Genomic DNA, 27,086 nt, shown 5'->3' on the forward strand with positions numbered 1-27,086 from the left:
AAAAAACTCACTAGAAAGTTTAATTTTTACGTCTGAATTTAAATTTCTCACACAATTTGCAAACAATAAAAACTCAAATTATTTTTGCACATGCCTCAGAACATAAATTTAAATAATTTTCAGCAAGTTTCCCAGCCATAAATATAAAAAAACTCAAAGTCATTTATATTAATTCATTGGCATGCGCTTTATTTGCAGCCCAAGCTGTGTGTCTGTTGCAAGTATTGTTGAAAACTTGTTGTTGTTGCTGTTGCTGTTGCTGCCACTCGTAGATTTTTCAGACTTCCTGTTGCAGGCTGCCCATTTATAATGGAGAGCAGCAGTGGGGCAGCCTGGGTCTAGTGAATGGGGCATGTCCAGACATCAAATTACAGGCAATGCTACGCTCTGTTGCACATTGCTGAGCCCACTCCAAATAAAGTTTTGCTGTCTCTCTCGTGCGCTGAGAGGCGCAACTATCTCTGCTGCTGCTGTTTTTTTTTTCATTTAATGTGAAAAACAAAACCCGCTTGCATATAAAATATGCTTCAATATAAAGTGGATTTGTTGCTTGAGCTGGCTCAGCTGAGCTAAGCATATAAAATTTATATTTTATAACACTATTCAGCATAAGTAGTTTGACAAACAAATTAGTTGCGTTTGTCAAGCTTTGCTTGCAATTTTTAGTGCTAAAAAGTCTATAATATGCTACTATATCTTTTACTTTTTGTTTATAACTCAGCTTAAGCTTATTCAAAGCATTTAAAATGCACATTTGTCGTATTCTATGCTTTAAAGCAATATAACTTTATATAAAATAGCATAATTCATTAATAAATCGCTTAGTTCGCAAAATTCACTTGCCCCAGCATTAGCTTTTTAGCCATAACTTGCACAAATCTTAACCGATCTTTACATATTTTACTGTTTTATGCTGGTAATAATGTTTAAGACAAAGTTGCATCATTATATTTGTGATTTTAAATTTTTTTGCATTTTTGATGTGATGTTACCACATTTTTTACCAAAATATCAAAAATTTAAAAACTACCAAATTTGTATGTAGTTTTATGCTCATGCATTTTACGATTCTAACAACACATAAAACTGTGAAATCGGACGACATTTCGCTGAGTTACAGCTTAACAAAGCTTAAAATTTCACAGAAATTTGTCATGTTTGTTTACTATTTTGTGCATAATTTTGCCATATACATATTTATAACATACATATTTATGCTTATTTTAATTGTACTTTTCACGCGAACATATGTACGTCTAAATTGAATAGATCGTATTTTTTTTAGCCGAGTTATAGCTGCGCAAAGTTTGAAATTAAACAAAAAGTAAATTTTCAGCATTGGATTTGTAGCGTTAACTTTGTTAAAACAAATTTTTATTAATCAAAACAACAGCATATGTTTTATAACAATCTCATGAATGAATTTAGCCTAAACACAGCTCAATGCGATTTTTTTTGGCTGAGATATAGCAGCTTAAAGTTAGAAACTGCTAAGAAATAAAGACGGCAGCATTTTTGGCAAAAATTTAAAGGGGTTACATCACAACTTTTTGCCAAAATATTAAAAATTTTAAAACATGCAAATTTGAATGCAGTTTTATGCTCATGCTCATAACGAATCTAACAACACATAAAACTCTGAAATCGGAGCTAATTCCACTGAGTTACAGCTTATCAAAGTGCGATATTTACACAGAAATTTGTGTTGTTTGTTTAGTTTTTTGTTTATAACTTTGGCATATAATTAATTTTACACATACATGCTTATAGGTTTATGAATTGTAATGCAAGCCCAACATAAAATGTTATACGACAGTTAAATTGGTTTTATTTTTCGCTGAGTTACAGGCACTCGATGTTAGAAATATAAAAAAAATTTGTTCGCATTGTTTACTACTTTGCTGCCGCTGCTTTAAAGCAAACATATTTATAAGCATTTCAATTATTAACATAAAATAATATAACACAGTCAATTCCCATGTGAGTTACAGCTGCTCAAAAGTTTGAGCTAAAAAAAGTTGCTCAACTTTAATGTTCTGCCTAAAAATTTTGCCTGCGGCGGTGGCAGCAGCAACTTTTGAGCTGCGCTGCTGTGCGGCAAATTGAATTTGATATATGTTTACCGTAATTGCGAAAAGTATAACTTGCCAAGTTCAATCAACAGTTTGTGGCAACTGTTCAATATGCTTGGCAACATGATGCGGAAACTTTTTGGTCAATCATCATCATGTGCATATATTTTGGAGCTGAGAGCTCCGAGTTGAGTTCCCATTGGCCTTGTTGTGGCACAAACATGACTTGAATAATTTAGCAGCCACCACAGTAGCCACAGGAAGTAAGCGCACAAACACACAAACACAAAGACACACACATGTAAACATACTTGAAGATAAATATATATGAAGTGTAAGCTAATCATTCTGTAATCAGCTGCATTATATTTATAGCCGCAGCTTAAAGCTGCAGCAGACGCTGCTTATTGTTGTCTGCAACTTGCCACAAATTGTAGCAACTTGCTGACGCCTGACGCCTGCTTCCGTTGCAAAAAATAATTATGTGGCACATACGAAGCTCTGCAGTTGCAGTTGCAATTGCTGGCTACCAATTTGTTGTTGTTCTTTATTTTCGAGGGTGCCTCGCGCACTGAGGCATGCAACCAATGCCTGCCTGGCTGCTTGGCTGACTGTTGACTGTTGTTTGTTGTAAGGTCAACTCTCACAACGCGTCAAGTCAAGCTTGTTGTGATTCTGTCTGCCCAAAAAAAATGGACACTGCTCCCCACAGTTTGTTTTTTTTCCTGTTGCAACGCAACAAAAACTTGTTTTTAACTCTCTGGCTCACTTTGATTGATTGCTGGCCATGGCTGACAAGCTACAACGCTTGTATTACCATTTGGCCATGTTTCAAACTGAAAACCAAATAACAAAATTCATATAAGTGCGACTTAAGTTTTCTCGCTTTAAAAGGAAAGTTCTGTTGGGCTAACAAAATTTAATATACAGGCGTGTGCCTATTTATATATAATATAAATAATAAATATAAAAAAAATATATAATGTAAATAATATTAATAATAAATTAAAAAAAATTCTGTTAGGCGCACAATTCGAAAATGTTTACAATACAAATTTAAATGCTTTTGAATCAAAACTTCTAAATAGCTTTAACCAAAGACTATAGTATAAATCTGTAGTCTATATAGACTATGCTTAGTATTGTCTTTGTTTTAAGCAAATAACATTTAGTTTAATTGTAACTTTTTTACATTTTATTTATAGCAAACAAGCAAATGTAATTTAAGAACAATTTTAACTGCTAGGCGGTTCAATCTTTTATTAACTCAATTAATCAGAATATATTTAATAGTCCCAGCTGCCTTTAAAACTTTTACCTTGTTTGTATGTCTAACTAAAAATTGTTGCTATTGAACTTTTGTGAACTTAATTTGTATTTATTTCAAGTCTCGCGCTGCTTGCTCAATTGCCAAGCGATAGTCACTCTATGTGACAACTGAGCGCGCACAAACAAATAGTTAGCCGCCCCCACTCCCAACCCGCCGCCTGCCGCCCACTGCCCAATGAAAACAATTGTTATGACCTTGGCTTGAGTTAGTCAAGCGACTGTCGCTGTCGTCTGTGCTGCAACAACGAAGACAACTTAATGATTGTGATGTTGTGTAATTATTAGAGACAAGTAACAAGTGTAGAAAGCCACAAGAGCAAGCCGCGCGTCCACTACAACATAATTAATTGTAATGTGCTTGTAATTCAAGAACAAATTCAATGTAAATGGCTGAGCTTGGCTTAAAAGCAGCAGCAGCTACTGAATTAGACGATTGCTTGTAAAATATTTGACAGTCTCAAGTGCGTATTATGAAGGTTTAAAATTTAATGAGCCATGAGCTGCTGCTGCTGCTACTTACGACGAATTCTCATGAGAAAAAACAGTCGATTGCATGCAGTTTAAACTAAAGACGCAGCACTTAACAAGTCAAGTGGCATTTGCCATAATTCGTAGCCAAAAGAATCGCATTACAAACTGTAGATAAACCCACACACACACACACACACGCTTGAGAGTGTAAAGACCTTCCCACGCAGTTAAATAATTCCCAAGTGCCTTGGCTCAAATTACCCAAAAGTATTGATTAGAATTTTGTTGCTTATCTTCGCTGCCTTAAAAAATGTTTAATAAATTAAAATTCAATTTGAGATAAGCAAATGCCGTAGTTACCGTTACAGTTTGTAAGATTCACTGACTCACGCACTTGACTTCCAATTGGTTATATAAATGTTAGACGCTCTTGCCACATTTAGCGGTAGCAACAACTGCCAGCTTATCGTACGATCAGCACTAAAATCAAATAAATTATAAAGCACAAACGGACGGGCCTTTAATTTTGCAGCTTGGCCATATTCTAGGAGTGTCTTGACTGCTTATTTTAGCCTTTTTTTGCACGTGTTGACGATTAACATGAATAGCAACTGACGCATGCCACCAAAAGTGGCAACGGTCAACATTGGCTATAAAGCATCTGCCTTTTTACCTAGGCTAGGGGGTGTGAGGCACATTCCGTTCATGCTTCGCTTTTGTTTTTGGCGGCGTTGGTAATGAAAAAATTTTGCACTTAAATTAATTGAAGGCAGCTGCCTGTTTGACTGCCAAGCGCTTTGCTTTTTGACCCCTTCGGCATTTTTTTGTTTGCTGATTTAGACAAACGCCAGCGCCTTAGAATTTTCAATGTTAATTTCATTCAGCTGGAGCGCTATTTATAACAAGAGGCGCCTCTAACGCGTGTGCGTGTGTCTGTATTTTTATGATAATAGAATGTTGCTCGTTGGCAACAACAAAAAGTTTATAGCAATAGCGTTGGACTAGAGATAGAGTGGCGGGAATTTTCAATGTTTTATTATTTTGATTAGGTCATTGTGTTGGCGCAAAAAAAAAAGAGCACTAGATGGCCAAAAAAATGTCCAAAAATAATTTATAGCCAAGTTCATTAGAGTTGGAAACGTAATGTGTTGAAAGCTTTATTAAAAATTGTATTAGTTTAATTCAAATTTATGCAATTAATTGCAGTCTACAATTTGTTGCATAAATAAATAAATTTGTTGCAGTGTATATATATTTTTTATCAAATTATATATATTTGCTAGATTTATACAATTAATTTGTTCAGCTACAATTTATTGCAGTGTATATATATATTTGTGTATATATAAATTTATATATTTTTGCTAGATTTATACAATTAATTTGTTCAGCTACAATTTGTTGCAGTGTATATTATTATAAAAATATTGTTATAATATTAATATATATTTTTTCTTTTATAAATTTTTGCTAGATTTTTTTTTAGCAAATGCTCAACTACAATTTGTTGCAGTGTATATATTTTTTATCAAATTATTTATATTTGCTAGTCTAGTTGCTGTTGTTGCAATTTAGTCCACTAACTTTTGTAGCTCATCAAATTAATTAATTAGATTTTGTCATGTGCATTGTACATTTAATTTCTAAGCTCATTAGCTCAACAGCTTTAGTAGTTTCAATTTCTTTGGCTATATATATAGCAGCTACTATATATAAAGCCATGTGTAAGCTGCGCTGCTTAGCTTCAGCGCTGGGTGTTAGAGCTTGACGGACGTAAGCAGCTTGATTAGTGCAGATTAATGCGCAAACAACTTTCATTTGTATGCTGTGGCTACAGTCCTATAAAGCACATACTATATATATCAATAAAATTAGCATTAAAGGTAATAAACAATTTTGGAGCTGCTTGTTGTCAAGTTGAATTAACTAAAATAAATAACTTTAAGTCAAAGTCACGTTCAGCGCGCTTTAAGCTGTTTAATATATTTAAATCTTTTTGTTTAAGTGAAAGTCAAAGAAATTCATAGCCTTGACATTCATATAAAAATGTAATTTACGCTTAATTGATTAAAAATTGAGTGCAAAAAGTAAAGCAAAATGTGTCATAGCCACAAAAGTTTTATATAGCGCAGCTAGATATATAATGATTCATTAAATGGCGCAGCGCGCTATATAATTTGAGAATATAGCGCTTAGGAACTTGTAGATAAGCAAAGACAATGCGACTGCTACAGCAAATATAATAAAAAACGCATAACAATACGCCCACTTGAAGCAGCATGAATGGAGGGAGGACTGGGTGGGGGTTTGCATTTTTATTTGGCACAAGTTTGTCATGTGTGTGTGTGTGTGTGGATTGCAGATTGAGGCTGTGCGATTGCTACAGAGTCGGCACAACAGGGCGTATGCATAATTGGGGTCAGACCAGTAGCTAAGTTAAGTGTCGTTTTTTTTTTCCACACTGTTTATTATTTATCTGCAAGAAAGTGTCGTTTGCTTTAAAGCGGGGCATGAGGTAATGAGCACAAGCTGCGCCACGCCTTAGCTTAGACCAACCTCAAGTCCAAACTGCAAATTGCTGTTAACGTTTAAAACATTTGTTGACTTTCTCACGCAATAGCAGAAAAAAATCGATAGTCAAAAAATCGTTTTTATTATGCAGAAGCCAGCAGCAGGTAACAGGTAAATAGGTCAAGGTTGTGCCTTTGCTTTTGACTCGGAAAGTGCATTGGCCCTTGTACCCTTGAAAAGCATTTAAAACACACACGACACGCTGCTGATTGCTCTGCCCCCAATTTTTATTGTTTTTTTCTTGTTTTGCTTTCTGCCGAAAAGAAATGACAAATTTGCCTACAAATTTGTTTTCATTTTAAGCTACAGTCGGCACAGGCTATAGTTAACTAGTGTGTGCTTGAGTCTTGACTTAGTTTGTTGTAGTTCAAAGTTGCTATAAAGCGGAAATTGTATTAGAACTTAAAGCTATAGGAAATATAAATAAAATGTAATATGCATAGAAAGACATTTGAGATAACTTAAATATGATTTTTATAGCTATATATAAATAAAGCAAAGCTATAATATAATTGAAGCAGAAATTATCAGCAATGGAATTTTCTTTTACTTATAAAAAAATGTAAAATATAAAAAAAAAATATAAACAAATTTAATTTATATATAAAGTAACTTCCACATAGATTTTCTATATAAATGAAATTTCTGCATAAATAAATATTAGAATTAATTTTAAAATAAATATAAAAATATAAAATTAAATAAAAATTTAAACAAATATATATTTTGTATGCATACGTATTTAGTAACTTCTAGCAACTACATATATATTATAGCTATAGATATGTATATATAATTATATTATAGGCAGCTTAATTTTTATTTAGAAACGGGATATAAAAATATAGCTTAGTTCATTTGCACTGCCGCTCGTCTATACTATAATACATATATATTAAGATTATATAGCATATTTGTATATACAAACCCAGCAGACACATGAGTGAGTGAAAAAAAAATTGTCTTAATATCAATTCAGGGCCACTCGAGCGTCTAAAAAGTTTTTTCGCTGTTGTTTAGCTATAAATAAAATTTTGGCGTCATTGATTTGCATTTGGTCATGTGCCAAGGATTTGGCTACATTTTCCACAATTTTGTGTGCCACACAGAGCAATGAGCTGGGGCTAACCAACTAAAACCAAACTCGGCAAGGACGAATTTCCAGCTTTCCTCTTTTTTTTTTATTTAACGAGTCTAAGGCGCCAACAAGCGGCAAAGTAATAGAAATTTATTTGTGTTGCTGTCTGTTGACAAAATACTTACTAATTTATATATTATACGCTTTATTTACAGTTGAGAAACATGCTTCGCGCACATGCCACAATATGTTGCAGACTAGGATGACTCAACTTGAGCCACTTGAGCTGAGCAGCGGCCAGCAACAGCGCAGCAGCTAAAATTATGGCTAAAAGCTAATTAAAGCAGCTTAAATAATAAATATAAAGCAGCCAACAAGCAACAACAACAACATGAATTCGGTTATCTCAGCATTTAAGACCAAAAAGAGCAACAACATAACAACAGCAACAACAACAGCAGCAGCAGCAGCAGCAACGTCTGATAAACAAATGTCCAGCAGTTTGGTGGCGCTGAGCTTGAGAAGCAAAAAGCCTGTGGTAATGACGTCAGCACAGGATAATGGCTATCAGTATTTGCGTCAAATACGCGAAATCGAAACAGCAAACAAGCTGCTCTCACCGGTTGTAGTGGTGGCCAATGAGCTGGAGAGCAGCAGCAGCGGCGGCGGCGGCAGCGTTGTGATTAACGAGGAGCAGCCAGCGGATGCTGCTGGCGTGGATGTGGTGGATCATTGTGCGCCTACGCTGGTGCGTTTAAGCTGCGACGCGGACTACAATATGAATGGCAAAGTGCATGGGCATAAGCTGCAGCTGGCGGAGAATGGCAACATGGACATTTGTGCGCTGGAGGAGGATGACAACTCGGAGCATTCGACGGCCGCTTGCAACAGCACCAGCAGCTCCAGTGAGCATAGCAACAGCACCGTGGTGCACTCACCCACCACAGCGCCCAGTGCTGCTGCTGCTGCGGCCAGTGCAGCCGGCGATGCGCACTCCGTGTCCAGCAGCACGCTCAGCTCGCTCAACTCGGAGCAGGACTGCTCGCCACTTAGCATTGCCACCAATGGCAGCGCCTGTGCCACGCCGCTGGCCTCACCTGTGCTCAAGCAAACCACGGAGGACTATGTGCCCGCCTTTATGAAAGCCCCGCCACTCACTTTGCCACTCACTCAGCCGGCCATAAGCTCAGCAGCCAGCACGCCCAAGCATGCGCGCTACTCCAAGCCCCGACTGAGTCTGAGTCGCGGCTTCAATCACTCAATGCCCTCAGTGCATGGCAGGCCCAACCTCAGCGTAGCGCCGCCAGCTGCAGCAGGCGCCGCCGCCGCCAACGGGCAGCCGCCCAAGCGCATTTCAACGCATCAAAGGAACTTGAGCTTGGACTTTAGGTGAGTGCAACAAATCAAAACAACGATTTAGCTATTTTTAAAAATTGAGCTGGCCACATGCAACTTGCCACGAGAAGCCTTCAACTTGTTGTGTGTCCTTGCCGCAAATCCAACATAATAATTGTTTGGCAGTTTGCAACAATTTGAGCCTCGAACTTGGCGTTCGCCCCTTTTGACCTTTGACTTGGCAGCTAAATTCACACCTTGCCACATGTGGCATGAGTCAGCAGCAGCTTTAAATTTCAACACACTGCGCGTACCTGCGGCAATTAAACTGAGGCGCGACCCAATTTGCTGCTTTTAAGCGTCCACATTGAATTATTGACAGCGCGTCAATCAGTTGGCTCCTTAGACATGCCACGCCCCTAAGCGTCGAAGGTGCGGCGCGGTTGTAAGACTTAATGGCCCATCATAAATACCAAAAAGCGATGTGCTAGGCTCATTAGTTTACTTGCCACAAGTTGAAAGAGAACTGCGCGCGCTCTCTCGCTGTCTCTTGCAACAAACCGGAAAAGCTGACGCCGCTTGTGGCATGGCACGCAACTAGCAAGGAGTGCTGCGCCGCGCGGGGTGGGCAAAAATTGCAGCCTGGCGTCAGTCTGCAAGTCTCGCAAGTGTTGCCCCAGCCGCTGCCACTTTACTTCAATTTGTTTGTCGCTGTGTTTTCCCTGCAGAAATTACCACAATGGCGTCAAAAGTTTTTCAGCCTGTCGCGCCACACATCAGCCACGCCCCCCTTGCTGCCACACACTCATGACACGCCACGCAGGCGCAACGACAAACTAACACACAGGGCGCCTCAGCTATGCGTGTTGCATGCGCCTCTCGAACTGTTTATTGAAAACGATTTTTGCATTTCCACGTACGTTGCAAGTGCTCAACTGTCATGTGGCATGCAGCAGTGTTGTGCCCCATCAATGTTAATTTAGTTTCTAGACACACACACACATCAAAATGCTAAATGGGAAACTGTTGCAATTATCATTGCCACTGCCACAACTGCAACTAGCCATGCAATTAGCTTAAAACTAAAATGACAACAGATTGGTCTACCAAGCAGTTGCCCATCGATTCACTAAAACAAAGCCCCAAAGCTATGGCAACGACTCCAGCTCAAAGTTGAGAGTTCTAATTGAATAATGAGCTGCGCATATGTTGAAACCAGTGTTGCCAGTTTAGCATATTTCGAGCTAGTTCTAGCCTATTTCAAAATTATAATATAAATGTAGCGAATAGCTTATAGCCTGAAATCTAGCATATTTTAATTTGCTCTTAGCTCTTTTTTAATTTTGGTCAATTGCTTTCATTTGTATGAAATTTGCAGGCGCTGACCTTTTTTTTTTTACTTTTACCTTTCGTAATTTCATGAATTTCGACTTCAAATTTCCAGTCTTCACTTAAGTTTTCACACACATTTAGTGTCTAGCTTATTCCAGCTTTTATTTTCCTCAATCTAGCCTATCTTGTCTCTTAAAATCTGGCAACACTGGTTGAAACTGAAGCTTGCAGCTGCAACTTGCAGCCAAAATTGCATATGAAGTGTTGCTATTGTAATTGTTTGGGCAGCGCAGAGTGTTGGGGGGTATTTAAGTAAACGTTTATACGCTTTATAAATTTGACTTGAATTTAAATGCATTGCAAAGCTTTGCTACTTCTATATCAAATTGTAGCTATGCCATTGCCTTATTGTTATAGAATTTGTGGGAATTATAATTAGCAGACGAACAGTAGACGACTTACGAACTATTAGCCAATTGCTTAGCATGAGTTAAAGGCAAGTATTAGAATTATTAGGCAATTGCTTAGCTCGAGTTAAAGCAAAGTTTTAATCACAGCAGCGCAACTACTTAAATAGAAATAGTCAAGCATTTATTTTTATACAGCATTTTATAGAAATTTAAATGGCAAATTATTTAATTTATATGCAAATCTAAGAATTTATGCAGACATATTAAAAAAAATGAAAGCGCCTTTGTAAGAAATTTAAATCATTAGCTGCTATTAAGCCTAAGCGCAGCTATTAGCACTAACTGGCAGGTTTAAATAATAATCAATGCTTATAGCTGACTAACATTTTAGTAGTTGCTGTTGCTTACACTAATTAAAAACTAAATTTAAGCAACAACATGTGTGCTCAACTATTTGCATAAAATCAAATATTTAAGCACACTTAATTACATTTAAAATTTCAACAAGTCGTTGTAAGTCGTTAATATATATGAGATATTTATATATATATGCGGCAAGTGTAAGGAATGCGCAATTTTGTGTGAAATTTATATTTCATATGTGTCAGAGGCACATAAATATAGTTTTTGTTGCTGCGGCGTAAACTGATATGCATATGTGTGTGTGTGTGTGTGTTTATATATGAAATATTTTGCGCATGCATGCAGTTATGTCAAAGGGGCGGGGGCGTTGCTGTGGCAAGCATATGTGGCAAGCAAAATTGCTATAAAATGTGCGCTCACTGCATTTATAGCGTCGCTTCACTGTAGCAAGTTTGAAACTGCAGCTCAGGCTCAGATTCAATATGTTTCCATTTCAATTGATTGCAGTGAAAATTGATAGACGTACTGACAACATGACAGCACACCCCGCACCCACCCCCCGCACACATGTATTTATAAATTTTCTTTTGTTGCTGCAACTCAAAAAAAAGAAAATCAAGTCAACTTATAATTTCCGCTTTTGAGCACAATCTGTAAAATCAGTAAAGTCAAAGCGCTATAAAAATTCTTTACATAGCAAACTTGCAACTGCTTCGTGTGTGTCTGTGTGTGTGTGTGTATCTGTATCCTGCTGTTGCTGCCACACCCTGCGCAACTTCAATTTGATGCGGCGCGCAGCCTGTAGCAAGTGCTGCTGCCAACTTTTTTCTTTTTTTATAGCTGCTGCTGCTTCTCTGATTACATTTGTTGTTGTGACTATCGCATGTTGACACACCTTGGCATAGGTAGCTTAAACAGCATTTTAGTGGCAAGCTGCTGCTGCTGCTGCTGCTGCTGTGGCAACAACTAAGCAATTTAACCTTTTGAAATATGTTCACAAATATTTTTACTGCAAACAATAGTTACGGAATTTTCATGCATTTTGTTTGGCGTTTCAAATATGCAAATGATGAGAAATGTTTTTGCTTTTATTTTTTATATAAAAGCTCGTTTTTCAACATAAATATTTTGTAAGCTTGCCTTACGTTTTGTTTAAAAACTGAGTGGCGCGCTGTCAGCTGTCTGAACTGCAAGCCGCATCAATTTCAAATGCACACACACACACATATAGCTGCATATATATATATACAATGCCGCCCACTAAAACATTTTTTTTATATTGCGCAAATTCGCGGCACAAAAAGTTCAATGGCATTTAACGCTGTTCCCGGGGGAGCCAAAGCTTAAATGCAAATTTGCTGTGGTTGAGAATTAGTTATATATATGTATATATAGCTAGTGTGAGTGAGAGCGCGATGGCAGACTGATAGCTAGGCGTATATATTAGATATATATGCATGCAAGTTGGCAATGCATTTGGCTCTTGGCATTTTCATTGTCATTAACATTTTAGTGCGCTGCTGTTGTTGTTGGCTATATGTTATGTTTGTTTGCTTTAATGCTTAGCACACAAACATATAACTAAAGCCTGCGCTATAAATAATTTAAATGTCATTGATTTTATGTTTTATTAGCAAGAGCTGCTAAATTATGCATTAAATAGACTAAAGCTAAATGAGTTTAGCTGCATAAACTAAATTAGTTTACTATGTGCACAAAAATTCAACTAAACAAACTTTAAACACACAAATTGAAATTAACGCGTATTTTGTTTAAATTTTTTCTATGATTTAAATCTTGTCTTGTGTTTTGTTTTGAACTTTTGCTTATAACTCAATATCTAACACAAAGTCAGCTAACAAATACCCACTGTACTTTGCATTATTTCAAAGCCCATATCATGTGCTAGCCATAGACACTACGCCCACTTCAAATGAACTGCCCCCCGCCCTTTGCTCCATTGTTTGTTCTCTCTTAACTGCAATGCGACTGCCTCTGCCCCTGCTTCAATTTGAAGCAGCAGCAGACTTCACTCAAAGCTTTGTTATACATTTCGTTTGAGCCCGTTAAGTGCTGTTGTTGTTAACCTTAGTCTGGCTTAGACGTAGGCTTAAAGTTGCTTTTTGAGTAACTAACTGCCCCAGCACTAACTAAACAAATAAACGTACTATGAATGAACAGATTTGTTGTTGATTTGCCATTCACTATACACACGGAAGTTGGCCAACAAACTTTGTGTAATATGCATATGCATATAGCTTTAAAAAAAAGATGCAACGTCATTATGCACATGTCGCTGAACCCGATTTACAGGTGAAAGCGAAAGACACTGTCGAAAACATTAGTTGTCAACGCTTGTCGTTGTTGCTTGAGGGCATTCACTTCGCTAAACAAACAAAAATTATTGCAGACAGTCTTACAATTGCAGTGACAACGTAAGGCATAAATTCAGCTATTACGACCTTGTTTAAAAAAGCGTTAAAACCCAATACGTGACATAAACTCGCTGCTTAGTTGGCTGCTTAAGGGCTTGATGGGTGCAGCTGAACGCAAATGCATGCAAATGTTTAAATAATTGTACAACAAATGTGATTTTGGCATGTGGAATGGAATGCGAACGATTTGCAATATCAACAGCAGCCCCCACACAACTGATGCTCGAAGCTCGCAGCTTGCGCGCTTTGCATATTAAACAAGCCACAAGCCACAATAGCGCGCATTAGCTTAGAAACAAGCCACAAAATTTGTTAAAGAGCCAGAGTCTTGGAGCTTATCATGCAAATTAAAGTCAACAAGGGTCTGCTCTCTTTACTTAGTTGAAAGTTCTTTACCCCGACCGTGCTAAACTCCAAACTCCTCTTAGTCGCTTCAGCTCATTTACACTTGCACTTTTGCTTGGGTTGCTGTTGCTTTGCTTTCCTTTTATCGTTTTTGCTGCTTTGCCACATTGTTCACGGCCAATCAACTCGAGAGCACAAAAAAAGAAAAACGAAAAGGCTTCCCCACAAGGAAGCGCCAGAAGTAGGAAACAAAGCGCTGAGCACAACACATGCTCGGCAATCAGCGACACACCTACTACTACAACTACTACTACTACTAGCTCTATATATATTTACGATTTTTTGTGTGTATATGCACGTGTGTGCTTTACGTTGATAGTAGTTAGCCGGTTCGCTGGCTGGCTGCCTGGCAAGCTGCCAAAAAGCCAGCGCAGACAACAAGGCCGAGATACAAGAACAACAACGACGACGACGCTGCTTGGCCCGCAAGGGCTGCTGACTCCAATTGTAGTTTACTGCTGCTACCCTTACCATAGTTAAGTGCAGATAACGCTAGATATACACACCATACTATTTGAACAAATAGAGTGCACATTTTGTAAAAAAAAGCTAGCAGCAGTTTTTAATTCAATAAAATTGTCATTTTGCCTGCTGTACAACCTAACGTATGCTTAATATTTTTATGCAGAAGCCCACACATCAATCAGCCAAGTCTTGCTCTATCTATAGCTTTATGTATCACACTTTTTTTATAACCTTTTGACGCAACTAATTTATCTATAAGATAACTACAATTATCTCTAAGATTCTGCGACTGCAAATCGCTTTGCATTTTGCAAATTATTGAAGGTTAACCACTGTGTATAGTCTGAAGGTCGTTGTTTTTGTAGAAATCAGCCATAAATAACTTTTTGTTATCACATGCAAAATCGTCATGTTCATATCATTCATTCATTATCAAATAATAAGCGCGTGTATAGCGCTTGAATTGCTTTTTTATTTGTATTTTCAATTATTGTTTTGTTTTATTAGCTAATGCAACAAAAATGCTACATGTGTCATAGAAATTAAAACAATATTGTTATCAATATAAATTAAATTGCCTAACAGCGCGCCGCTGCATGCGCTGTTAAGCCTAACGCTGCCAAATTGAGTCATAGCAGTTGCTGTTATGTTGCTCAATTTGGCACTTTAGCATAACAGCAGCTGTTGAGCAGAGCTTTTGATTTATGTGCATTTGTCTGTATGTGTGTGTGTGTTTAGTTGTATTTTTTTTTGTGTGTGTTTTTGTGCTTTTGTTGCTGCTGGCTGTGCTTACTCTTTAACAAAAAAGAATATTGCTAATTTAATTTGTGCTAAATGCTTTAGAGTTTAAAAGCATTGCAGCTGCGTGTTAAAGTGCAAAACGCTAAAGTAATTGAGTGGGCATAACATAGAAAGCAATAACCATATTGTTTGTTTGTGTTTCAGCTATAAGTTAATTGATTTTATTTGCTGTCTATATTGCTTATATTAAATGGCAATTGCGTTTCTCTTGCAGATCTATGGGCATACTGCTGCCGCCTGTGTCGCAGGTGACGAATACACGCATCAATCACACCCAACACCATCGCAATCGTAGTTTGGATAGTGCCCTACAACGCATACCAGAGGTGAGTCAAAAATTGTAATAACCCCCCCTCCCAGCTCAACTCAGTTCAGCTAGCAAGTGCAAATTCCAACCCAGCCACCCACTCACACACACTATAGGCGCAGCTGAACTTGGAAAGTTTTAGTTTTCACTACAGACAGTCACACGCATACATACATGCAAACATATAGATAGGTACATGAGCACTGTAATCTGTTAAAATTATATTTATTTTCATTTTATCGCGTTGCGCATTGTTATTCAGATATTTTGCACTTACTTCGTATAGCTGTTGTTGTTGTTGTGTACATTTCTGGTTATCAAAAGTGAGAACCTGTTAGTGTCATCTCGCTCTCGCGCTCGCCAAATTTAAAAGGGCAAAGCTTTAACGTAAGCTTTGCGCTCTCTGCAGCGCTGTTAATGTAATGTTTATCTTATGTTATGTTATGTTTGTTGGCAGGTTGAAGTCTCATCGCCCAATGCAGAGAGTGAAACAACATTCTGCTCGCCATCCTCCATACTTGGCACAAATATGTGCTCGAAGATTGCCACAACAGCAGCAAATGTAACTGCTGCCTTAACCACATCACCAGCGCCACCAGCGATAAATGCAGCTGCCACTGGAGTGAAGCCCGCAGCTGTGGCCAGCGTTCATAATATCAGCACAGTGGGTAAGTTTGCTCTCAAACGCTTCGAACGCTCAACAGCTGTTAACATATTGTCATTTGCTTTCAGTTGATGCCTGCCCCACGCTGCGTCTGCGGCCCAAGTCCAGCGAATCAATGGCCACAAGAACAGTGGCGCAGGATCTGTCAGTCATGGCCAGCAGCAATGGCGTCGGCAGCGGCGGCAGCAACAGCAGCAACAACAGCTGCAGCAGCGCGGGCAGCAGCAAAAAGCGCGAGGATCTAACCAGTCTGGGCTCAGATGACTCGGGTAGGCTTTGAATTCTCTAGCATGTGTACATTCATTTATTCAAAAATACTCGCACTACCCTTTCCAGGCATAATCTGTGGCTCTGAGTCGGACCAATTGTCGCTGAATCGCATCTGCCATTCGCATGAATCGCTCGACTCGGGCGAAATGGATGCCGACGCGGATGCAGATGCCGATGGCGAGGAGCAGTGCTTGGATATAATGGAAACGACATCGATGGATGAGGAATACAATCTAATGCAGCCAGAGCTTTGCTTCTATCCAGCGCACGACATCGATTGCCGCACACTGCGTCCCTCACGCAAACAGAAGCAGCTCAAGCGTGAGCAGGCCAAGCAGCAGCTGGAGCAGCAGCAGCGAGAGGAAAACGATTTGGATTTACGCGTGCGCTATCGCGTGATGAACATGTCCGAGGCGGCCATTAAAAAGGAGCTGGGCACAGCGCCCAATGAGATTGAGCCAGTGCTCGATGAGGAACTGGATGAGGAGCAGCTCCAGCTGGAAGTGCAACAGCAGCCAGATGCAGTAGAGGAGGAGCAACTAACGCCAGCGACGCCTGCCGCAACTGCAACGCCTGCGGCCACGCCCACGCCCTTGGCAACGCCCACTGAAAGCACAAAAAACGACCAGGTGCTGTTCAAGAACTTCTTTGGCGCCACCAAGAACGCGATCTTTCGCACCGCCCAAAGCATCATTGAGAATCACGAGAAGAAGAATGCGGCCAAGCAGAAAACATGCGACAGCAATCAGGAGACGCTAGCAACAACGCCCAGCGCAGCAACTGCCACGCCCACTGGGGGCGCAACAACGCCGCAGGAGCAAATCAAATCGCCCACAGATATATCCAAGAAGAAGGAGTTCTTCAGTCTGCTCAGCTCAAATTCCAGCAAGAAGGCAGCGGCGGCAGCAGCAGCAGCTGCAGCGCAGTCGACCACGCCCACAGCTAAGGAGTCGGAGACGGAAGCGCAAAAGCCCGAGGAGAGTAAAGTGCGTGAGCGCACACTCAATCTGCGTCTGCCAGGCGCCGAGGCAGAGCATCATGCGCCGGAGGTTGCTCTGCCCAAGAGCAGCTCGATTAGCTCGCTGCACAAGCTCAAGGTGCCCGTGCCCGGCGTGGTGAAGTACTTCATCAGCGAGCGTGCACCCAACTCGAGCAGCCAACAGCAGCAGCAGCAGCAGCTGGAGCGTGGACCCAGTGGCCTGCTGCGCTTCTTTGAATCCCCCGTCTTCAATATTCACTTTGCCGTGCATTACTTGTTCTACTCCAAGGAGCCCGGCGTGCTGAGCTTCATAGGCAACAAGATCTTTAGCTTTCCGGATCAGGAGGTGGATTTGTATATACCACAGCTTATAGTGATGTATATACAAATGGATGAGCTGGCCGAGGTGCTGGATCCGTATCTGACCATACGCTGCCGCAAGTCTGTGGACTTTTCGCTCAAGTGCCTCTGGCTGCTGGAGGCGTACAACTACCAGGTGGGCTCCTCGAGCAGCACACGCAAATCCAAGCTGGCGCTGATGAAGGAAATCTTCTCCAAGAAGGAGCACAAACAGCAGCAGGCCAAACCAGATGCCACACCCCACGCCCACTTGGCGCTTATGAAGAAGACGCATCATCGCAGTCAATCCGATGCCACAGTGCTGCTGGCGGACAGCCGAGGAGGCGCTGGCGGCTTGAGTCATCGCATGTATCAGCAGGCGCCGTACACGACGGCCACGTTGCCCAGCACGCCCGCCAAGCTCTGCCTCGGCGACTTGACGTCGGGCCGCGCCTTCGATAACGGCTGCACCTGCTTTGAGACTGTGCGTGGCCAGGTGAATGGTCTGCTGGGTCAGCGCACGCTCTGCAATTGTGGCGCACCCAAGACGGCGCCACAGAAGGAGTTCATGAAGGCGCTGATGCATGTGGGACGCAATCTCACGGCGCTGCCTTCGAAGGCGGAGAAGACTTCGGCGCTGCGCATGTCGCTCAATCTCATCAACAAGAATCTGCCCGCGCGTGTTTGGCTGCCGCTCTACTCGGACATTCCGCATCACATTGTGCGCATCACAGAGGAGAAGACTGCCGTGCTCAACTCCAAGGATAAGACGCCATACATTATCTATGTGGAGGTGTTGGAGGTGCCAGATATCTACACCTCGCCGTTGATACCCAAAATGATGCCCACGCTGCGACACACCAAGAGCGAGGAGCATCTCGAGGGCGTCTGTCTGAACTCGCATCAGAGCTGCAGTCGCACCTCCAGCTGCAGCAGCAGTCATCATGGCTCCAGCTGCAGACGCAAGCGTGCCAATGATTCCCACACCGAGAATGGCTCCGGTGAGCCAGCGCCAGCGCATCATAATGGCAATCTGCTCTCACTTGGCGGACTGCAGCTGCACGAGGATGATGTGTGGTCACAGGAGGACGATGAGATTACAGCGCAGTATCTGAATATGCGCAAGATTAGCGAACGCGATGCCATCTCGCAAATGTCCCTGGACAGCTGCGACTCCAGAGATCAAGGTAAGCTGCAGAAATAAACTTAAATAAAATTTGTTAAGCAATTTATTTGTAATTCAAGGTCCGCCCGTTGTGTTTAACATTGGCGATGTGCGCACGCGTCACTGCAACAATTTGAGCTGCGAGAACACAAAGTCCTTCAGCAATGATCCTGAAGATCCCTCCGCTGCAGCGCTAAAGGTAATGCCAGCTAACTAAAGCCATTAAAAAAATGCATAACTAACTAACTTGTTTTATAGGAACCCTGGGATGAGAAAGAGAAACTCATACGCGAATCCTCGCCCTACGGTCATCTGTCCAACTGGCGGCTGCTGTCCGCTATTGTCAAGTGCGGTGATGATTTGCGTCAAGAGCTTATGGCCACGCAGCTGCTGCAGGTAATTGACCTTTAAATATTTCCATTATATAACTTATTAATATTCTGTTGCTCAGATGTTCAAAATCATTTGGCTGGAGGAGCAAGTGGATCTCTGGGTGCGCCCCTACAAAATCATTTGCTTATCCAATGATAGCGGTCTTATTGAGCCCATACTCAACACTGTGTCGTTGCATCAAATCAAAAAGAATTCCAACAAGTCCTTGCGGGATTATTTTATTGATGAATATGGCAATCCAGAGGGCGAAAGTTTTCGTCGTGCCCAAAAGAACTTTGTGCAAAGCTGTGCGGCTTATTGTCTTATATCCTATCTGCTGCAGGTTAAGGATAGGTGAGTTCCTTATAAAGCACAACAAGTTGCAAATTTAACTAATGCTCTTTTATCTTGCAGGCATAATGGCAACATACTCTTTCATTCAGATGGTCACATCATACACATAGACTTTGGCTTCATTCTGAGCATATCACCTAAAAATTTGGGTATGTCCTTAGCTATAACAGCTGCAGTTTCTTTATTAACAAATGTATTTTATGCAGGCTTTGAGCAATCACCCTTTAAGCTCACTCATGAATTTGTGGATGTTATGGGCGGCACCAGCTCAGAGCATTGGCGTGAATTCAATCGCCTATTGCTAGTGGGCATGATGTCGGCACGCAAGCATATGGATCGCATTATCAACTTTGTTGAAATAATGCGCAGCAGTAAGTTTTGCCCTTCCCCCATTCCATTTTATTGTTTTATATTAAAACTTTGTTTTTGCAGATGCTCATTTGCCCTGCTTTAAGAATGGCTGTTCCGGCACAGTACAGAATCTCCGTAAACGCTTTCACATGAATTTAACTGAGCAGGAAATGGAACGCAAAGTGGAACAGCTGGTGCAGGACTCGTTGAAGAGCCTGTCGACCAAACTGTACGATGGTTATCAATATTATACGAATGGCATATTGTGAGAACGGTTTTTTATGAAAATCTAAGCGTTCGGCGTCAGCTGCTTAGAGACTCATACTCCGATGAAAATGCCCCCGAGGATCTGATAAACCAAAACAATGGACTGACTTTTTTGTTTTAACAAGAAATTTATTATATATATACTGTATATATAAGCGCATATATATACATATTTAAAATGTAGCACTAACAAACAAAATAAGAAAGAACGAGTGAAGAAAAAAAATGTGAAATGCCAGCAAAAAAGGGAAATGAGATTGTACCAAACACAAAAACTGTTATTTGTAGCCAAAATCGTTTGATTGCGCGTGTTGGCATTAATTGTTATAAAAAAAAATCCTAGGTTAAACTGTATGTTGTCTAACTTTTAAGTCAAAAAGCAAAACAAGCAAAAAAAAATATGAGAGAAATATTCGTGTAAGTGTAAAATGTATGCGCGACTGTAATTTGTCTGTAATGCTTCGATGTACAATGTGTTGTCGTACACTTGTGTCGTCGTGTCGGTCTTGCATTTAGCAATCAATCATCATCGACTTGTATATATTTAAGAGATTTACCATATAAAGCCACGCAGCCTAAGCCTATAACTGTCTACTTGTAAGCAAAAGAAAAGAAAGCAACTTGGCACGCATATCCATGAAAAATTTTTAAGAATTATCACCACTCGCACACGTTTTCATGCTCTTAAATAATTTGTAAATACACACACACACACACAAAGCTTTGCTATTTTCCAATTCTAGCAACTATCGGGTTTTATTACTACTATCAAATGAATACTTATTATACAAAAAAAATATGCATATGCTTACATTTATATTCTATGAAATGTGCCGCAATTAAAAAATACTTCAAGCTATTGTCAAATCTGTTTGTATTCGCTTTTGAAAACTCTACGCATTATATGTATTTGTATATATCGATAACGAAATGAACATTTTTTTCTAACTTTTTTTAGTCTAAACCTTAGCTAACAGTTTAACAAATAAATAAAGAAAATGGGAAAAATCAAATTATACGCAATTGTAATAAAAGATAATTAAAACAAATATAGTTAGGCACTAAAAGTGTAAATTTCAAGCTTGTCTATGTGAAAGATAAAATAATATATTATACTAATTATATACATGCATACGAGTATATACATACATATATTATATATATATATATACATATACATAATTACCTAATACAAACACGCAAGATAAGCAAAATTTAGCTACAAGTATTTGAAAAATGTCATTGCATTTTTCTACAATTTATTTAATAAACTCGATTCAAACAACAAATTCAAAATTACTGGAACCATACAAACAAATTTTAAAATTCCGATATTACATACAAAATAAAGATGAAAATATTCAACAAACAAGAGATACACAAATGTTATTGCTTAAAAAGGTAAAACTATAACATTGCAGGATCAGGACCATCAACTGGCCAAACGACAATCCGCCATGTAGTTTTGCAGATATGGCTAGTTTTCGATTTCAAGGCATTCTATTTTAGCTAATACTCCTTCGTTATCCTTCCAATTTCAAAAGGACGAATCTATCGAACTGCATTCAAGGATTTTCAAAATAGCAAAAAGAATATTTTGAAAAAAATTCATGGGGGGTCAGTCGCAAAAATTGGTCAGAAAACACAAATTATCCTTTTTCTCGAAAACTACAAGGACTACAAGGATTTCCTTTGGTATACAAGTAGTCTCATCAATACCTTTAAGAATATATCACTCAAAGGACGAAAGTCCTTACAGGAGCGGAGAAAAACAGCATTTTCTGCATGTACAGAAATATACGTCTATATCTCCCGTATCCTTTGCAGGATCAGGACCAAATTAGTGCCAAACGATGTTGATTTTAATAGGGCTATCAACTGACTAAAGGACATCCGGATCATCCTTGGTAGTTGCCGGAGATAATGACCATTTTGTGATTTTGGCCATCTCCTTGCGAGCTGGACCTGAAAAATTTCTAAGTTAATGGATAATATGATGACCCCATATTTTTTTGATGCAGATCGATAGAGTCTCGTCCTGTGAGTGTCGCAAACCAAAAATTTTGGAAATGCGACAGGATATGGCAGAGATATGGCCAGTTTTCTTTAGCAGATTACCAGTGCCCTGCAGCTGCAAACTGTTGCATACTTTCGTGATTTTATTAATTTAATTCCAATTTATTTAGATGTGTAATTTGTTGTTAAAATTAGTTTGCTATTACCTATGAGGCAACTTTACCTAATTATATTTTGCTAAATTATACTAAACTATACTATAATACTATAATAATAATAATAAAATAATACTATAATAGGATATAATAATAACTAGGTTATAAACCTAGTTGACAAATCTTGGGGGTGATGCCTCTTAAGTCTTCTTCGACCCACGTAACACGTGAGGCGTTTCGCAAGTGCATTGGGGTGCAGGGCCAATCTATAATAATAATTTTTGGCCTGTAGTTGTAGCATATCTCCAACCATTGGAACCTGTAGATCTCTTTCTATGTCCCTGGTCCGCATGTACCATGGAGCATCACAGATTTTTCTAAGTATCTTGCTTTGCGCAACCCGAATCTTATTCAAGTGCGTTTTCGCCGCGATACCATATACTTGGATTCCGTATCTCCAGATCGGGCTAAGTATTGTCTTGTAGATTGCCACTTTATTGTCCAGTGAGAGCTTATTTCTTGGCGATAGTAGCCACGACATCTTGGCAGCCTTCGTCATCACGGCTTTTTGAACCATTGTCGTATGACGACCGAAGCGGAGGCGTCTATCCAGGATCACACCTAGGTACTTGTAGTGCGACTCGTGACTGAGTTCAGATCCAAGCATAGTAATGCCTGGACAGGACCCCACTCTTGTTGCAAACGTCATATTGGCACATTTGTTTAGGTTTATGCCAATGTTGAAGTTGCTTGCCCATATTTCGAAGCGACGCACATATTGCTGCAGAGCCTGCGTTGCAGTGTCCAGGCATTCGCTCCTAGTGAGGACAGCAGTGTCGTCGGCGTATGTCGCAATTAAGACGTCTTGGCAATCGACCAATTGAGCTGCAGTTGGCTTTGGCATATCGCTCGTGTAGATAGAGTAAAGAGTGGGCCCAAGAACGCTACCTTGCGGTACTCCAGCAGAAATCTCTCTTACGGTTGACTTATACTTTCGTGATGAGCTATGTAAATAAACAATGACTTAGGCAACGAACTTGATCATACGCCAAGTTCGTTGCCTAAGTCACTTTGGCCGGTGCGCCAAGTTCGTTGCCTAAGTCATTTTACATGAAGGCGACCAGCTGCTGATTTATGTTCGCCTGGTATTTTAAGTCATAATTTTGGTGATTTGCGCGAAGCTCCAAAATACATTCTGACGTCACAGAGCTGCCAGTCGGACAGCAAAATAACTGTTTGCATACTTTCAGGGATGCGCATTGTTATGATTAGCATAGACAACAACCTCTTAGCCACTGCATATGCCATATGCAAAAAACCTTTGCATACCAACCATGGACGCTGCTCAACATAGGGCGATCCTCTAGAGAAAACTGGCCATAACTTGGTCAAATCTGGTCGTATTTTGAAAATTTTTGGTTTGCGATAATCACAGGACGAAACGCCACCAATGAAAAGAAAAAAAATATTGGCATATTTTATTATTTATTTTTTTAACAATGAGTGGTATTTAATCAGATTTAACAGAAACTATAAATTCGCTAGTATTGTTAATGATGGTAGATGTGGGCAACAGGAGCGGCGTGCACAACTGGAGCAATGTGCTTCACCACAGGCACAACTGGAGTAGCGATGGTCTTCAGAACTGGCGCCACAACGGGAGTGTAGACAGCGGTCTTCTGATGGATCTGAGTGTGGCTCTGGTGTGAAACGGCATGTGGCACAGTCTTAACAACGGGTGCAACATAGGTCTGGTGGACAACGGGAGCAACATGCTTGACCACTGGCACAACAGGAGCGGCATGGACGACTGGAGCAGCGTGGAAAACTGGAGCAGCATGCACAACTGGAGCGGCATGGACCACAGGAGTAGCAATAGTCTTGACCACAGGCACGGCGGGCACAACGTGCTTGACCACGGGAGTAATCACAGCATGGTTATGGAAGCGGGTGAAGCTCTGATGCGATGTAGCCGAAGGCACGCTGTGGACAACGGCGCCCACCTTGGCGACCACGGGAGCAGCAGCCAGCACATGATGTTCCTGCACAAAGCCTGGAGCAGCAGCGGCGAAGGTGGCCAAGGCGCAAATGACAAACTGCAAGCGGCAATAAAAAAATTGTTATAAATAATTAGTTTTGTTTGGTAATGGCAGCAACTTACGAAACGAAACATGTTGAGTTAGTTTTGAGGGTTTAGTTGCTACTCAGGCTAAAGCTGTGGAGTGACTGTTGCTGTTGGAGGCAAAAGTTTGCCAATTTATACAGCAGACCATGTCCTTCAAGCTAACAAGCCAACAAAAGGGCGTAATTGACAAGCGTAATAAAAGATATTGCAAAAAGCTAACAAATAATTGAAACTGGTTTGTTTGAAGTTCAAGTTCAATGCTTCAAACAAAGCGAGGCTGGAGCAAGCTTAGGCTTAAAATGATTGATAACGCAACCTTCAGCGCAATTTGAACTTAACAAACTTTGTGTGTTGGCAACAAACAAACATGAAATGCACAATTTTTTTCAATAACAGCGGCAAGACAACAGCTTAATTGCCTTAATTGTTTGGCCGTACGCACTTTAAGGTTAAACAGACAAAACCAACCTGCAGTTATGGTAACGCATATGCAGGTGCTCCTATGCCAGCTGCTATAAACATCTTTGCTCACTCATCACAGTGTTCCAAACTCGCCAAGCAATCGCCTGTGTAGCGGCTGCTTCGACTGCTCTGCATCAGAATTTAACTGCAGCTGTAATTTCACTCCGCAGCTTTGTATAAATTGCATGCCATTGGCATCGACGATGATTTTGTCACAATCATTGTAGTTTGCATTAATTTAAGCTGCAATACATATTTTAATTATTAATTTGCTAAAGAATACACAACACTTATAATTTTAATGCTTTGACAACTTCTTTACACGTGCATTTGTCTTATGTTTGTCGTTGCGCTTTACTGAATATTCTTTGAAGTGAGCTTACAGTTATTATCACTTGCTTGTCGCTCACTGCGCTCTGAGCGGCTCTCGCAAAATACAAAAGCTCTGCTCTCGCATGAAAGCGCAATGAGCAAATCGCGCAGTGTGCATTAAACAGAATTGATAATTACCGTGGTTACAATTTATAAAACAAACGCTGAAATATGTTTGTTTTGTAACTATGGATATTGAAGTAAATAATTGCTAGTTTGTATAGTTAATATTTGTTTTCAGAAAATGGATCCAGCTAAAATGATTGGCAAAGTGTATGTACTAAAATTATTGTTAAATTACAAAATTTATATGCAGTTTTTATAGCAAGGAGACTGTGCGCATGGAGCACAAGTCTCGCAGCAATTATGCGCATGTTTGGAGCAAAGTTGCAGAGCTGGAGACTAACCGATTCTATCATCAAGATGAGCTTGATAAACAATTGCAAGCCAAACTTAGTTTACAAGGTAAGCAATACATTTTGCTAACTATTATAATTAATAAATTGGCTGCTAGATCTTTGTGCATATAAGCACGATGGCAAAGGTGAAGCTCACTTTATATCAGCTGAGATGCACAAGAATCTGGTAGAGACATGTCGCTGTGGTCGTCCCAGACGTGGCTTACACATGGGTAAATGCTTGCAACGACAGGCTGAAGAAACAGCTGCAAATGCTGAGGAAATTCCCTTTACAGTGCCAGCTACATCCAATTGTAAGTTGAGCTTGTAACTGAAATGCATATAAGCTATAGAATTAAATATAATGATGGATATGTACACTACTTACAGCTCTCATAGGTCATCGCACAGCGAGCTATCGCAAGCTGGAACAATCCATGCAGTATGTATCTCCGACTGCCTCCATGCCTGGTCCACGCGTTACTGGCGAGCCCTACAATGTTATTATAATAGGTTAATTTAATGTCAATATTGATGAGTCATAAACGATATGTTAAATTTCCCTATATCCAACTGAACTGGCAACTTCCGTGGTCAGCCCCAGTTGAGCGTAAGCTATTTAATAAACAGCGCAACGAACTGGATTTACCAGAAGCACAGAGCAACAAAAAACCTGTAATATTGAGTCATATGTCTATATAGACACTCACTTAATTATATATGCATTGGGGTGTGCTATACATTGTGGCTAAAGATGCTTTAGTTTAAACACAACCGCTGAGCTAGATACATTTTAATCTCAAGATGCGCAATTTGCTGCACTTACTTGTGTTTACTTTGGGCGCCGCCAGCTGTTGGGCGCAGTTTAACGATTTTCTTATCTTTTCGCCATCATCAAGGTCACCAGTGAGTGTGCCACAGCCTCAGTCAACGCCAGCGCCGCCTGCTGGTGGCAAATTTGTGCTGGTCAACAACGTTCCTACGCTGGTTACTAGAGCGCCATTTGTTGCTGCTCCGCCACCCACGCAACAGTTTCTCGACTGCTTTGGCCGCTGCCCCACCACCCCCGAATACAATCCTGTGTGCGCCAGCAATATGCAGACTTATCTTAATCAACAGAAGTTTGATTGTGCGCGCTTCTGTGGTGCCGGTGAGTGTTAACGCCTGATAAATAGAAAGTGTAACAAGTGTGTTAATTAATGATGATTCATTTGCTTTATCTAGATATACAAATAGTGCGACGCAGCAGCTGCGAGGGTCTGTTTCCTATGCAACGCGGCTGAGCGAGTAAAATATTATATTACTAAGAAAATATGTAAACAGCGATAATACAATTTGTTTTTCATAAACGTACATATTTTGGCAATACTTACTGTACTGATAAGCCAAGGGGGAATTTACGGCTGCTCGTGTGTTGCTGCTG

General features: G+C 40.1%; 4 protein-coding genes and 1 long non-coding RNA gene across 9 annotated transcripts in view; 3 read left to right on the forward strand and 2 right to left on the reverse strand.

Moving 5' to 3' along the window:
- LOC108600025 (phosphatidylinositol 4-kinase beta) overlaps positions 1 to 20,514 on the forward strand; it is a 31,981-nt gene extending 11,467 nt beyond the window's left edge. The window contains exons 3-13 of one of the 2 annotated variants that reach the window (XM_017987343.1): positions 7,737 to 8,910; positions 15,282 to 15,393; positions 15,832 to 16,042; positions 16,107 to 16,307; positions 16,375 to 18,813; positions 18,872 to 18,990; positions 19,050 to 19,187; positions 19,243 to 19,517; positions 19,578 to 19,666; positions 19,724 to 19,888; positions 19,950 to 20,514. In XM_017987343.1, the coding sequence (XP_017842832.1) occupies positions 7,913 to 8,910; positions 15,282 to 15,393; positions 15,832 to 16,042; positions 16,107 to 16,307; positions 16,375 to 18,813; positions 18,872 to 18,990; positions 19,050 to 19,187; positions 19,243 to 19,517; positions 19,578 to 19,666; positions 19,724 to 19,888; positions 19,950 to 20,137 (4,935 nt within the window). In that variant the 5' untranslated portion in view covers positions 7,737 to 7,912 and the 3' untranslated portion in view covers positions 20,138 to 20,514. Of the gene's footprint in view, positions 1 to 7,736; positions 8,911 to 15,054; positions 15,155 to 15,281; positions 15,394 to 15,831; positions 16,043 to 16,106; positions 16,308 to 16,374; positions 18,814 to 18,871; positions 18,991 to 19,049; positions 19,188 to 19,242; positions 19,518 to 19,577; positions 19,667 to 19,723; positions 19,889 to 19,949 lie in introns of those variants that run through there. The other variant, XM_017987344.1, reaches the window with a different exon arrangement.
- LOC108600027 lies at positions 3,896 to 4,930 on the reverse strand. 2 transcript variants are annotated; one of them, XR_001915172.1, is made up of 2 exons: positions 4,233 to 4,930; positions 3,896 to 4,170 (listed from the first exon to the last, which is right to left on the reverse strand). It is a non-coding gene; the product is annotated as an uncharacterized LOC108600027 (long non-coding RNA). The 2 variants fall into 2 exon arrangements; XR_001915171.1 differs by having other exon boundaries at positions 3,896 to 4,174.
- Positions 20,515 to 23,797: 3,283 nt separating the features above from the next.
- The window catches only part of LOC108599786 (A-kinase anchor protein 14), a 189,026-nt gene continuing 185,737 nt past the window's right edge, over positions 23,798 to 27,086 (reverse strand). The window contains exons 1-5 of one of the 3 annotated variants that reach the window (XR_001915163.2): positions 26,490 to 26,578; positions 26,052 to 26,156; positions 25,821 to 25,994; positions 24,900 to 25,136; positions 24,319 to 24,402 (exon numbers count right to left, since the gene is read on the reverse strand). Coding sequence is in view for 2 of the 3 variants with exons in the window: in XM_017986845.2 (XP_017842334.1) it covers positions 23,857 to 24,402; positions 24,468 to 24,479 (558 nt within the window). In the remaining variant the exon portion in view is untranslated. Of the gene's footprint in view, positions 24,403 to 24,467; positions 24,873 to 24,899; positions 25,137 to 25,820; positions 25,995 to 26,051; positions 26,157 to 26,489; positions 26,579 to 27,086 lie in introns of those variants that run through there. The other 2 variants (XM_017986845.2, XM_033293477.1) reach the window with 2 other exon arrangements.
- On the forward strand, positions 25,143 to 26,321 carry LOC108599788. The gene is made up of 3 exons (XM_017986847.1): positions 25,143 to 25,730; positions 25,780 to 25,977; positions 26,054 to 26,321. The coding sequence occupies exons 1-3, from the start codon at positions 25,607 to 25,609 to the stop codon at positions 26,179 to 26,181; spliced, it is 450 nt and encodes a 149-aa protein (XP_017842336.1). The 5' UTR covers positions 25,143 to 25,606; the 3' UTR covers positions 26,182 to 26,321.
- Positions 26,412 to 27,015, forward strand: LOC108599789. Its single transcript, XM_017986848.2, has 2 exons — positions 26,412 to 26,813; positions 26,888 to 27,015. Exons 1-2 carry the CDS (start codon positions 26,468 to 26,470, stop codon positions 26,944 to 26,946), a joined length of 405 nt encoding a protein of 134 aa, XP_017842337.1. The 5' UTR covers positions 26,412 to 26,467; the 3' UTR covers positions 26,947 to 27,015.

Source organism: Drosophila busckii, chromosome 3L (genome assembly GCF_011750605.1).
Source record: "Drosophila busckii strain San Diego stock center, stock number 13000-0081.31 chromosome 3L, ASM1175060v1, whole genome shotgun sequence".
Classification (NCBI taxonomy): Eukaryota; Metazoa; Arthropoda; class Insecta; order Diptera; family Drosophilidae; genus Drosophila; species Drosophila busckii.

Bases quoted from the DNA above. Each gene is read 5' to 3' on its own strand.
- LOC108599788 (XM_017986847.1), top strand. From the start codon at position 25,607: ATGGAGCACAAGTCTCGCAGCAATTATGCGCATGTTTGGAGCAAAGTT. The intron at 25,731-25,779 runs GTAAGCAATACA...ATTGGCTGCTAG, and splicing joins AGCCAAACTTAGTTTACAAG to ATCTTTGTGCATATAAGCAC. The intron at 25,978-26,053 runs GTAAGTTGAGCT...CACTACTTACAG, and splicing joins AGTGCCAGCTACATCCAATT to CTCTCATAGGTCATCGCACA.
- LOC108599789 (XM_017986848.2), top strand. From the start codon at position 26,468: ATGCGCAATTTGCTGCACTTACTTGTGTTTACTTTGGGCGCCGCCAGC. The intron at 26,814-26,887 runs GTGAGTGTTAAC...TGCTTTATCTAG, and splicing joins TGCGCGCTTCTGTGGTGCCG to ATATACAAATAGTGCGACGC.